Genomic DNA, 13,884 nt, shown 5'->3' with positions numbered 1-13,884 from the left:
TCATCTAACTAAAAATACAACATAGGTTGTGTTTAATCACATAATTATCACTAAGTATAAAGAAATAAAGCAGCTGCACAAACAAACATTACTGCTTTCCTTTTTCAGCTAGAGACCATCTATCTGAGACATAACCTTAGCTGAACTCAGCCTGAACATGCAGATTTCAACCACAGCAGGAGTGATACAGCAGTGACACACGGTACCACATGCCACAGGAACACTTTATTGAGATCTGGGCACACTGCAGATTTGGGACTTCATTGTGTTCCAGTGATGCAGAGACTAATGCATTCCAACAACATCACCACAATGGGAAAGGATGCCTGTTGCCTGGGCAACTGTGAACTTACGGCACCAGTAGGAATCCGAAGAGTTATTTTATTGGATAAATATATCATACCATGCATATGGAGATTAATAATGTAAAGAAGCTTAAAGCAGAATCATATTTTATTCTGAATGTCCATAGTCGCCCAATTTAACCTACAGCCATTAGGACGCCTGTGCCCATTTAAAGTTTTTCGGATGATCACTTCCATCTCAGCTCTCTCTATATTAGATCCTCCAGACAGATAAAAATCTTCCAGAAGAACTCAAAGTACACAGAAGTACAAAAAGAGCACTGGAAGTGCTTTTCATTCAAAACACAGGTGTTAGAGTTTATCTAGGAACACTAGCATACTGAAATTTACTTCAAGAATACTTAAATGGACAGTTCATCACAAAATAAAAATTTAATGAAAAATCATTCAATTAATCACTCATGCCTTTCTAAACCTGACTTTATTCTGTGGAACACAAAAGAAGATATTTTAAAGAATGTTGGTAATCAAACCATTTTGGTGACTTCTCAATATATCTTCTTTTATGTTTATATTAATCTTTGAGCCTCAGAAACCTTCTCATTTGGCAAATACTGCCTCCTGTGGCGAATATATACCACAGCAGCTCTAAACATTGAAAAGACTCACGCACAACTGATATCACACAACCATCTCAGTCCGTCCTTGCCTCTCCTTCAACACACATCTACACAGACTCCAGAAATCATGCAGCCCACTTATCATTGAACTGTCTGGCTGGGCTGAGACCATTTAGGCTAATGCCCAGTACCGTGAGCAGCCACTGATATGGAAAGAGATGGCAATAATGGATATAGTTTTCACGTCAGAGTTGCAAAAACGTGCATGCAACACCACTCGTGCAAGTCAAAGAGAGGAACACAAGCTGCATTCGTTTCTTCTCAGATGGAAATGTATGCTGGAGAAGTCCTGAGCAAACAGTAATTACCGCAAACAAGATGCGCAGATGAATAATCACCAACTTTAGTAACATGGAGGAGGATCAATTATAATGCAAGAGCTGAGTACAGAAGATTTGATTGGAATACTCCATAACCATAACACCAAAAGTAATAAAATCTAAGAAGATGAAAATTTATTGATTTGTGCTTTTGCCTATAATTGGTCATCGGAGAACAATCAAATATGTTATATCTGATCAAATAAACTGTAAACAAAAAGATTTTTGTTTGGCAGTAATTTGGATGAAAGACATAATGCACAGAGTAAACTGTTTCAAGGTCTTCTGCAGTTAAATCATCATTTAAGGTATGAAAGTATTTAGTTAAATCATTATGACAGCAGAGTCCAACAAATAAAAGCAAATCTATACTGATAAACCGAGATGATCACATCATTCATCATGATTCAAGTCAGTGTTTATCAGAGGATATAAACTATGGCTAGGGATGGAAATCTTAAGGAATTTAACCATTCTGGTAACGATTCGGATTCCTCTTAAAGATTCTGATTCCTTAACTGTTCCATTAATGATTCTTTTAATTTTGAGGAAGAAATATTTGAGAAAAAATAATATTTGGGATTGTTTCAGGAATACATGTAGAACAACAAAACCAAAAAAATGTGGTAACAAATTTCATTAATTCCGTTATTTGTTCATAAAATACCACTGAGAGAATCAAGTAAGTCAGATTAATTAAAAAACTGTCCCAACTGATCCATACATATTTGTGATTCACTAAAAAGGACTGGCTGAAAAGAGTCATTCACTCAGGAATCAGGCTCGAGCTGATTGTTTTTTTTTCCATCGACCATTCAAAAGTTTGGGGTCTGTAAGATCTTTTGAAAGTTTTTGAAAGAAGTCTCTTATGCTCACCAAGGCTGCATTTATTTGATCAAAAATACAGTAGAGTAATATTGTGAAACATTATTCAAATTAAAAATAACTGTTTTCTGTTTTAATATATTTTCAAATGCAATTTATTCCTGTGATGGTAAAGCTGAATTATCAGCAGTCATTGCTCCAGTCTTCAGTGTCACAATGATCATTCTAATCATTCTAATTTGCTGATTTGCAGATCAACAAACATTGATTACTATTATTTTTATTATTATCAATGTTGAAAACAGGTGTGCTGCTTTATCTTTTTGTGTAAATAGTGATACATTTTTTCACAACTTTTTGATGACTAGAAAGTTCAAAAGAACAGCATGTATTTGAAGCAGAAATCTCTTGTAACATTATAAATGTCCTTACTGTCACTTTTGATCAGTTTAATGTGTTCTTGCTGAATAAAAGTACTGACCCCAAACTTTCAAACAGTAGTGTGTGTATATGTATATATACAGTATATATATATATATATATATATATACTGTAGCTACATTGATATTGCTCGAATAAATGTCTGTCTTCAACGTTGTGCTTACCTCATCTACGTTTTCAAAGGCATTAATGATGTCATAGGGCAGGCAAGACAGCAGGTCTATGACAAACCAGGTCTTCAAGTAGTTCATGCGTATGAGCTTTGGGTCAGATATGACCTCTCCTCCAGGTCCCACAAAAGTTGTATGAAAGTTCAACACAATATCCACAAGGAAGATGACATCCACCACACTGTCCAGTACCAACCACACCAGGTTGTTCTGTTTGGTCTTAAAGGACACATTGTAGGGCACCATAATGGCCGTGTAGAAGGTGAGAATGAGGATGACCCAGTCCCAAGTGGTCTTAAAGGTGCAGTAGTGCAATATAATATGAGGTGGAGTTTTAGGAGCCTCTTGCTTATATTGAGGAAGGATGTCAGAGCCGAGCTGAAGAGCCTTGGAAAGACAGAAAATAAAGTTAATTAAAAGATTTAGAGAGATTCAAAAAAAAAAAGATACATCAAAAAAATCTGATGTTCTGATGTCACTACAAGGTTTCTTAAGAGCTAACTTCATCAACCAGTTTTGCTGATGAATATATATGCTGACCTACCAAAACTGTAAGTAAAACAATGTTTTTTTTCCTCAATGTTTTTGTCTTGTTTTCCAGTAAATATATGCAAACATCCATTAAACAAGTTACATTTATTTGCACACTTTTTGCTGATTTAAGCATAAAAGCCTGTTCTCATCAAGGACAATAATGATACTATAAACTATAAAGTTTAAATTATTCTATGAGAACAGTCACGTCTGAACCACAACTACAATAATTAATGACACAACAATATTGCTGGAAGCACTTTCAGAATGATTTTTCCAGCTAATGAATGATAAACACTCTCACATCCAATCAGAATTCCCCCTTTATGTTTGACTTTAAAGAGCTCAAGCATTTAAAGCGGTAGACGACAAACATACAGCATTTGCTTAAATACAGTGGTGTGAACGATTATTATTAATCTTTATAGTTCTTGGTATTCTCTAAAAATATCTTATCTAACAAAATACAGTAAGTTCTTAAGGATACTTTAACTGTTTTAAGACAAAATACTGATTATGAAAATGATTGCAGTTGCAGTGCAACAAGACCACCACGAAGAATCATCCTGGTCTAAGCTGGTCTTTTGCCCTGTCAAAATTATGCACTGTAAGGTATATATACCTAATGAAAGGGCACCATAAGATATAATACAGTGAAAAGTTTTAGAGACATAAAGCCTATGTCAGCAGTCATTGGACAGCTGAGTCAACTATCATTTGTCTGGAAATGAAGTCAGACTTTATTTCTGCCATGTGGGACTGAAGACAAAGGCAGTTGACCTTTTAGTATGTGCATATACTGTATATGTGTGTGGGTCAGGTTTTGCCTTCACAGTGAGGTCCAAATTACTCCAAAAAGACAGTAAATGAAGATCAGCTACAAAACCTGACCAGCCAAAGGTCCTTGCAAGGAAAAAAAGCTGAATATAGTTTTAGTGAAAATGCAAAAAGGCTTATATGAAGGTCAAGAGTATGGTAAAAAGAAAGAAAACATCATTAGCTATCATTATCATAAAAACAACAGAAGTCAATGGAAAGTCCTGACCATAGAAAAACAAAAGTGTGTGTGACGCTCACCTCTGCCAGTCGTGAATGCTTGTGGCTGACCTCAGTCTTGTTCATAGGTGTGAGCTGCTGAAGTGTACTCCGGCTATTGGTTAAAGCCCTGGTCAGCCTGGCAAACTTGGTCCATCCTGCCACATAGAGCAACAAAATGGTGTATTAGCAACAGGAAACACTTCTTTGCCTCCTCTCTACTTTTCTTCCTGTTTACTTTACTCACAAACACACTTTTCCACACAACTAGTAGCACTGCTGGCATCATGCTCCTCAGCCAAAAAAACAATGGCCCACGCTGATTTCCACCGAGGCTCCTGCAAATGCTGACACCAGTGAAAACTGTTCTTCCCCATCCCTTCCTTCCAAAAAGCTCACATATTTTTGTGTGCCCATGTCCCATATATAAAGTCTGTACCATCATCATGTCCCAGCCTACTTCTTCCTTCCTTTGTAAAAACAGAAACTGTTATGAACCTTTGGGGGCTCTTCGCAAAGGCATAATGTTTCTTTATGACTTTAAAATGAAAGCATTATGACATGGTGGAGACATGAAGGAAGATGTTGCGTCCACCAGGGAGCCTCATTTGAAGTCATTGCTATCTCATTAATAAAGACAGATGGGACGATTTTCTTTTGATCTCAATAACCCTAAAGTCAGTTGGGTCAGTTGAGTCCTACAAAGTAAGATCTTCACCAAGTGATTGTACAATGTGCACGTGCCAATGTGAATGCTATTTCTATGTTTTTAAAAGTTTACAGGGTGGGAAAAGAAGTAAAACATTAATAACATTGCGGCTCTCCCATTTAAGTCACATCTCATGAATGTTCAAACACAACAATACAGTACTGGAGCACATTGGGTCTCTTGGAGCCACTCTCTCTCATTACAACAGGGACATAGAGAGGAAGTCTTTCTGCACGGCCACATGAACAATGAACTCAGTGAAGGGATAAGGAGGGGAAATCAGCCGTGTGCACTTATTGGTAGGATGTATGAAAATAGCACGCTGGTCTGTTTAAGCCCATTCAGCGGGGGACAGCTTTTTGTCAGAAAGGCCAACTGGCTACATTTAAGTTAAAGGAAATTTCTGGGTTCATTACAAGTTAAACTCAATCAATACAAGTAAAGCATTTATGGCATAATGTTTACTACCACAAAAAGTAAAATTGTTTAAATTGCCATGTTTTAAGGCTGTTTAGGGTTTATAGCATTGTGTCAAGGTAACAAAAGTTGTACATTTGGATATACATTTACATTTGGTAAACTTACATATTTATGTACAAACATTTTAAATCATGTTAACATATGATTTTTCCTTTCTCTTTGGAGTGTTACAAGCTCTTGGTGCATAAAGAAGATCTGTAAAGTTGCAAAGACTAAAGTCTCAAATCCAAAGAGATATTCTTTATAAAAGTTAAGAGTCAGCCACACCCTCCTAAAACGGCTCGTTCTAACACGCCCCCACATATCTACGTCACGATGTGGGAAGATTTGCATAACACCTCCCAAATGTTCATGCAAAGAAAGAAGGCGTAACTTTTATTCTCGCTGTAGTATTGTTGTTGCCGCCACCATGTCGTGAAGCGCTGTGTGTTTCGTTGTGAAAGCGAAACTACTTTGTTTAGCCTTCCAAAAGAGGACAATATGGCTTCGTCATGCCTGGAGCTGATCCGTGCTGGTTGCTGAGGAAATACAACAACTTTGCGCTGTGGATCACCGGATCGGCTTTCACCGTGGACGAAGCGGAGTCCAGCCCGGGGTCGTCACATGTGGTTGCCGCAAGCCCTCCGACGCTCCTTCATCGAATCTGCCAGCCGCGCCGTTCTCAAGCATGTCCCCACTGGATGCAATGAATGCCTCGTTTATAATGGGTTTTCATGTTTTTGAATCATTGCTCCGGCCTGACAGGGCATCATCATAGTATGGTAGGGGCGTAACATTTCCGTCACACGCTTGAGGTATTCGGCCAATCATAACGCACTGGATAGCTGGCCAATCACAGCACACCTTGCTTTTCAGACCGATGAGCTTTGTAAAAATCGATGCGTTTCAGAAAGGCAGGGCATAGAGAAGAAACAATAATATGTGGAAAATAATGTGTTTTTTTAACCTTAAACCGCATAAACACATTTCATTACACCAAATACACAAAATAATGTTCTTTTTAGCAACATCATTGTTACGTTGTCAGAGACAAAGTTGTAAAATTTGCTATAAATTTACACAAAAAGGTTTAGTAAGCTATTTCTTCTTACTTTTTTTAAACCAAAGTTATGACAGAAGTGTCAATTAAGCTTACATTATATTCCTATAAGGTTTTTAGCTGATATATATACTGGTACTATTGTTAATCTGCAATAAAACAACATGATTAGTACAAATATTGAAAACGCAGAGAGTAAAAGAGATACGAAATCTGACAAAAAGTAACTATGTCACAGACAGAAGGAGGAAAAGGAGAAAAACAATGGATGGTTCAGGCCATCTGGCTGTCTTAGGGCAAAGAGTCACAACGCTGCACTGGACCCCTAAGGCATCTTCCAGATATAGTCCTTCTACAGGGCAAAACGATGCTAGGTAGCCTTGTCGAACAGCCATAAGGCAAAGCCTCAGAGAAATCTCGGTTTGGCCATTGCAGCCTCATAGAACCTTATCAGACCTAAGCTACAATGGAGCATATGTTTGCCCAAATGCACCACATCTGGCAGAAGAGTGGCAAACTAGGTCTGCAAGACTGCAACAGACTGCAGCAGTGAAGGAAACAGACTAAGGGGAGATTTCACTAAGAATCACCCACTGATAGAAGTGTTTATTTGCGCATGTCATTTGCATCATTTTGCCGCCCAATGCACTAAAGGAATTAAGCAAATCAGGTAATGATACAGATGAACAAACAAATTCTGAATGAAATTTTCTTCGGGGTTGGATCTGAGTGCCTGACCGTGGAGAATGCAGCAGACTACTGTGAAATTGCACACTTTCTATTGGGATTGTACAGTATTGCTCCACTACTGTGCTCCAGCCACATTATTTAACCCTGTAAAGCTTAACATATGAATAAATAGTCTGTACAATTTTTTTAAATAGTTTACTGAAACATTAGACAAAATATTTTTAAAAATCTGTAATTTGGTGCAGGTGCTGATATTTCCATGACCAAAAAGTAACATTAAATTATTAAAATGATACTCCTGATATTTTTTCTATCTACAGCTCTGAATCCAGTATATACATAACCACAGATTCTTCCTTTATGAGGGCTGCTAACTACATTCCTTTGAACCTTTGAACTTCTACTGGCTAGCTCTCAATTTATACAGGTGTCAATGCCGAGGTCCTAAAGTATACGCCTGATGAGCTGAAAATCCTCTCCAGGTAACTATCTGATGCGTACAGAAAGATCTGGAAGGATCTCAAAGGGTTTCACTGTTGCCATGGAGCCCATATTCATTCCTCATTTTTCTTCCCTATTTGCTATGATTTGAAGTTTGTGCCCCTCTGGGTAAGCCACCATCAATGAGATCATGCTGATAGGCCAGAGGTCCTCAGAGAAAGAACACGCCCTCACCTGTGGTTTAAATGTATGCACAGATCCTTTAAATGCTGGGGATGAATGCACAGTCAACACAAAGTAACCCTGTGTGCATTGGGAGCACTGACGCCTAACGGTGCTTTATTATTTCTATGCAGATGCTTTGCATATTTCATTGGACCACCAGTGCAGAGCAGGGCATTACCGACAGGAACACTGTTCCAGTGGGATTTTGAGACAGCATACGTGGAAACATACATGGACGTGCACACACACACATACACACTGTACTCTTGCTTTTAGCTCTACCTTCTCCCCAGGGGCAGCAGGCACATGGAATGAAGCTCTAGGGAAGATCTCGATTATACAACTAATTACAAAATACCTGTGATGCAAATAACACTAAAAGCTTCACTAGCTACGCACAATGCATGTAATGCTTTACCTTAAAAACAATAGTAGAAGCCAAAGCCTGGGATAAAAGGAACAGTCCAATCAAACTGTTTTAATCAAAAACAGTAATATTGTGAAACACTATTGTGAAATGTTTATTTTAATATATTTTAAAATGCAATTTATTCATGTGATGAAAAAGCTGAATTTTCAGCAGCCATTACTCCAGTCTTCAGTGTCACGTGATCCTTCAGAAATAATTTTTATATGCTTACATGATACTGACTCTTCAACCCTAAAGGGAACAGCCCCCTTACAAGCTCTTAAATCAAGTAGCAGATGCTGTATAGCCCATCACTCTCATTCCAGTAAGTTCATCAATCACATCATGATTTAAATATACTTCCACTACTGGAGGAACCTTATAAAGTACCTCTTCTAATTTATTGCCAATACAGCTGATGTCGAAGTTCAAAGCTCTCAATGCAGGCTTTCCATACCTGATTCTGCACTCTCACATCGGTAAATGCACATGAGCTATTCATGAAGCAATACTGAATACACACCTGGCGTGTGACGTTTAACAAATGCCCCTTTAGAACAACAGATCTCATATTTACCTAACAACAAGCTCAAGCGACATGCCAGGCTATGAATAATCTGATTGTGCTGTTAATATTTATTAGTGCATCAAGGGTCAGAAGTGGCATAGATTAACATTTTGATAAGGCAAATAGTCCTTCATTTACAAAGTAATCACTGTAGGTGATTTGAATGCCTTATAGATGCTTAATAAAGTTTGTGGTTCAGTGTGTGGTGATGAGTAGCTTATATTCTCGACACGGACATTACTAAGGCTCATCTATGTCAAAGGAATGTGAGCACAGTCACCTGGCTGTGATGCATAATTTTCTATATTCATGAATATTTAATAATAGCTATATGTATAAGTACAGCCAGTAGAGTTTTGATTGTTCAACAGGGAGAAGATAGGCAGTAATTAGTTACTGAAATTGTGGTGTTTTCATTGACATTTTCATAAATACCATGTGTCTGTAACTGCCAAAGCAGGGAGATTACTATTCAAGCACTAAAGCTAGACTTCAGGTTCTTTATTGGCATCAACGGTTCCTTGAAGAACCTTTCACATCCATGCACTTCTAAAAATTAAGGTTCTAAAAAGGTGTTTTCACAGTGATGCCATAGAAGAACCCTTTTTGGTACCCCCAACAACCTTTCAGTTAACATTTCTTAAAACAACCATTTTAGTGTGAAGAACATTTTACAAATCTACAGAAGCTTTTTCCACTCTAAAGAACCTTTTGTGAATTGAAAAGGTTCCATGGATGTTAAAGGTTCTTCATGGAACTATTGATTCCAATAAAGCACCTATTATTTTATTTTAAGAGTGTGGTACCTTTCCACAAAATGTTCTTTATAGTGGGAAAAGGTTCTTTGGATTATCAAAATGATTATCAAAACTTTTTTAAGAACTATTGGTTACACTTTATTTTAAGGTGTCCTTGTTACAGTGCAATTATACATTTAAGTACTGAGTAATATTAATCAACTACATGTACTTACTGTATATGGTTAGGGTTAGGATTAGGGTTTGGCTTAGGGTTACTTGCATGTAATTATGCATAATTTATTGTTATTATAATATTAAGTACATGTAACAAGGACACTAAAATAAAGTGTTGCCGAACAATTCTCTGAAAAGCTCTTTGGGGAACCCAAAATGGTTATTCTATGGAACTGCTGTAAAAATCCACCTTTTGAAACCTTTATTTTTAATAGCATTTGCTACCACTGCTGTCACTAAATACAGAATGGTTTAATTTCAAAACTGCCTGTTCATTGGATAGTCTTTCTTAGGGCTTAGGGTTACTTGCATGTAATTATGCATAATTTATTGTTATTATAATATTAAGTACATGTAACAAGGACACTAAAATAAAGTGTTGCCGAACAATTCTCTGAAAAGCTCTTTGGGGAACCCAAAATGGTTATTCTATGGAACTGCTGTAAAAATCCACCTTTTGAAACCTTTATTTTTAATAGCATTTGCTACCACTGCTGTCACTAAATACAGAATGGTTTAATTTCAAAACTGCCTGTTCATTGGATAGTCTTTCCATCTGATAGGCTGTTTATCTGCTAGAGAGTGATACTCGCTGAACTCACTTCCTGTCGCTCTGTACACACCCACTGACAAGAGTCTCAGTTGGGCACAGGTGCCCTGCCACAAAGTGACAGCAGCTGCCATCAAGTCTCTGAGGGGAAATTCCAAATATATATGTGTGTACAGGTATATATGGTTTATGAGGACACAAATGTGTATAATGACATGGGTACTACAACGTAAACATGGTTTATGAAAACACTTCCTGTGTCCCCGTAAAACAAAAGGCTTAAAAAACATACAAAACGGTGTTTTATGAAATTCAAAAATTGCCAGCAGTTTCCTGTAAGGGGTAGGTTTAGGGGTAGGGTTGGTGTAGGGCAATAGAAAATACAGTTTGTACAGTATAAAAACCATTAGGCCTATGGAGAGTCCCCGTAAACCACAAATACAAGTGTGTGTGTGTGTGTGTGTGTGTGTGTGTGTGTGTCTTTAAAGAGCTCCTGTGTGGGCTAGGATCACTGTCAAAGGACAAGTGCTTCAGTTTAGCAGTGGCACAAGCTGACAAGGAAAATAGCCACTGGTTTATATGAGATCGAGAGAGAGAGAGAGAAACAGAAAGGGAGAGTAAATGGTGGGAAAAGTAGGATCTGACAATGCCCATCAATCATAAATACACATATAGCCTATACAAGTAACCTCCACGGCTGACTGCAGTGATGCTCACAAGCAGCACTCTCCAACATAAAGTGACAGCTTGTCGCTCTCATTATACTGCCATGTGCTATTGGGCCAAGCAGGCTGCAACACACAAACATCCCCGCTTAAAATCCAACTGACCTTAATTCAGTATTTTTGTGTGGTTCTTCAGTAAAAATATTTAAAGTTAAACATCCTTAAAATAAGATAGATTTTCTTGAAATTGTAAGATATTTATGACTTTTAAATGTAAACCTCACTAATTTTTGTTAGGTGTACACCTTAAAATTTTTTAAATAATATTTAATAAAGTATAAAGTAATTCTGTTAATTAATAAATCTGGTTGGATTTATTCACGAGCTATATTCACATTAAAAAATGCACTGTCAATTCAAGTTTGTGTCTATGTGTGTTAATTCAATTTTTTACCACAAGGCTGAAAAATGCAACACTCAAGATAAGATTAAGAGTTCTTACCTCTGGTGGTCTCATCTTCAATGGGTTGCTTGAAGACAGTGATGTCTTTAAAAGTGCAGAGGAACAGGACCACCTTATCGTTCTCATTCCTGATGGGGGCCACCTGCATGTAGAGCCACACAGGGGTTCCTGACAGCACCGGATGAACACAACGAGAGAGGAGAGAGGGCGGGATGAAAGGAAAGTAAAGTATGAAAAGTGGTACGTGAAAAGAAGCGAATCGAGGGTATAAAAGAAGTCATGACCAGGAGGATAAAAGACATGGATGAAAATGATGAGAATGGTGAGGGAAAGTGAAAGTGACAGAGGGGTTAAAAGAAGGGAAGGTGTAGAATAAATGATAATGAGATTATGGTGGCGAATAAAGATTGCAGGAGAAAGACAGGAATTGAGAAAAAAGAGGGAGACAGGAAGATCATTGAGACCAAGGTTCTCGGTTCACCCGTATGAGAAATATACGGTGTAACCCGTGTGCCTAATGGGGCATTACATCTGAGCTTAACAGGACAGCTTTATCTTACAGAGGCTACATGAGGAGATTTATCTTTATAGTAGCTGCATTAGAAAAATTCAAGAGCGGACAGGATGCAATTGTGTCCAAAATGCAAGATGCCTTGAGGTGTAAATTATCAAATAACTCAGCAAAGAAGGTAAGTTTTTTGGGATGGGCATGAGTAGCCGATCATCGGTCATGATCATAAATTACGTGACTGTTAAAAGAATCCGGATAAGGAGAATAAGGGAATAAGAAGAGTGCGCGCGCACACACACAGACACGACTCGACAGCTAAACCGAGTGCAACTGAATGGAACAGAACACAGGTTTTTCAGACTCTCTAAAATAACTATTTTTAACTCGTTCCAGCGTATTGTCACACTGTGGGATCTTAGTTGTCATTAACGTCAAACTGTATAAACAGTCAAGACATACATAAGAAGATCTGTCTGGAATTTTCCATCATCAATCTGTAATGTGTTTGGTGACGGTGAGCTAAATTTACATGCGGAAAAAACAATCTTCAGTGTTCATTTTGATAATGGCTTGTATTGAAAAGAAAATAGAAATAAATGAAGATGATATGTGTGGAGCAAGTGGTGGTTAGTTGTTGTCGTTCATCAGGTTCTGTGCTCCTACTGGTACTTAAAAGTTGCAATGGTCATTAATCGGTTGTCACTGAACATGTCAAGTTAGCGATCAAAGAGTACAGATTTCAGCATAGGATCAGAGGAATCTTTTAGGATTTAGGCCAAAATCATACAGTGTGCACCCAAGCTTTATGTCAAAAATCTGTGAAGAAAACAGAAAGTGAACCACAGGGCAACCAAGCTAAAAGATAATATAAATAGCAATAATATATAATATAACACAATGTAACAACCAACCTGAGAAGACTAAATGACTTAAATGCCCAAACCTATTTCAAGTAAGACACTTTTTTTTACAAAAGAGAGGAGAACGTTTTTAGAGAAACATGGTGGCTCTTTTGCCTCCCCGTAGCTTGATAGGTTTTTTTCGACTTCTGATGTGGCTGGCCTTGCCAATCATCGAGATTTTTTTCATTTGCGATCTGGGACAGGAGCTGAAAACTGAGGCATAAAACCGGACACTTTCTGCTGGCTGCATTGACGTTCACGCTGTGTTTGCAAATGAAGTGGATTAGTGAATTTTTTATGTAAAATCCAGACACACTTTTCAATGAGCATGTGCTGCTTGATACAGTGCCTGTATTTAAAAGAAGAAAGTTCAAAATAAGCCTATATTATCTGAATACCAATAAAAAGGGGTCTATATTTTTTATCAGTTTTATATATATTGATTACCAGCTAAAAATGGTTTTAAGTAAGTTATTTCTATCTTTGCTGTAGTGTGTCAGTAGTAAATATCAGATTACATTCCAAATTACATTTTGCAATTAATTGTAATAATCTAGTGAGATTTTTGTTTGCACAAGGAACAGAACAAACTGAGACAGACTAAATCCAGAAGAACTAACGTCTCCAAGATGCTTCAAGAGACCTACCTGCAAAGCTACCTGAGAGAGTATGCGCAAGTGCACCTAGGGCAAAAGTCGCAATGGATGCTCACACCAAATGTTGATTTCATTTAGATAATAGGAGTTAATGGATAAAGAAAATCTATTTATGACATTATTTTTGACAGCATCCTCATTTTACAGTATTTTTACACAAGTGCCTAAAACATTTAACAGTACTGTAGCTTTGCAGGTAGGTTTCTTGAAGCATCTTGGAGACGTTGGCACAGTTCTTCTGGAGAGTCTGTCTCAGTTTGTTCTGTTTCTTCATGTCATTCCAGACAGACTG

General features: G+C 37.6%; 1 protein-coding gene across 1 annotated transcript in view; it reads right to left on the bottom strand.

Moving 5' to 3' along the window:
- Nucleotides 1-13,884, bottom strand: part of kcnh5a (potassium voltage-gated channel, subfamily H (eag-related), member 5a) — an 84,092-nt gene that overhangs the window by 53,560 nt on the left and 16,648 nt on the right. The window contains exons 4-6 of the mRNA XM_016498034.1: nt 11,563-11,691; nt 4,353-4,468; nt 2,736-3,128 (exon numbers count right to left, since the gene is read on the bottom strand). Coding sequence (XP_016353520.1) covers nt 2,736-3,128; nt 4,353-4,468; nt 11,563-11,691 — 638 coding nt within the window. The remainder of the gene's footprint in view (nt 1-2,735; nt 3,129-4,352; nt 4,469-11,562; nt 11,692-13,884) is intronic.

The sequence above is a fragment of the Sinocyclocheilus anshuiensis genome, unplaced genomic scaffold, assembly GCF_001515605.1.
Source record: "Sinocyclocheilus anshuiensis isolate Anshui unplaced genomic scaffold, SAMN03320099.WGS_v1.1 scaffold1578, whole genome shotgun sequence".
NCBI lineage: Eukaryota > Metazoa > Chordata > Actinopteri > Cypriniformes > Cyprinidae > Sinocyclocheilus > Sinocyclocheilus anshuiensis.
Note: the sequence above shows the minus strand (reverse complement) of the source record. Positions and strands in the feature narration are given on the sequence as shown.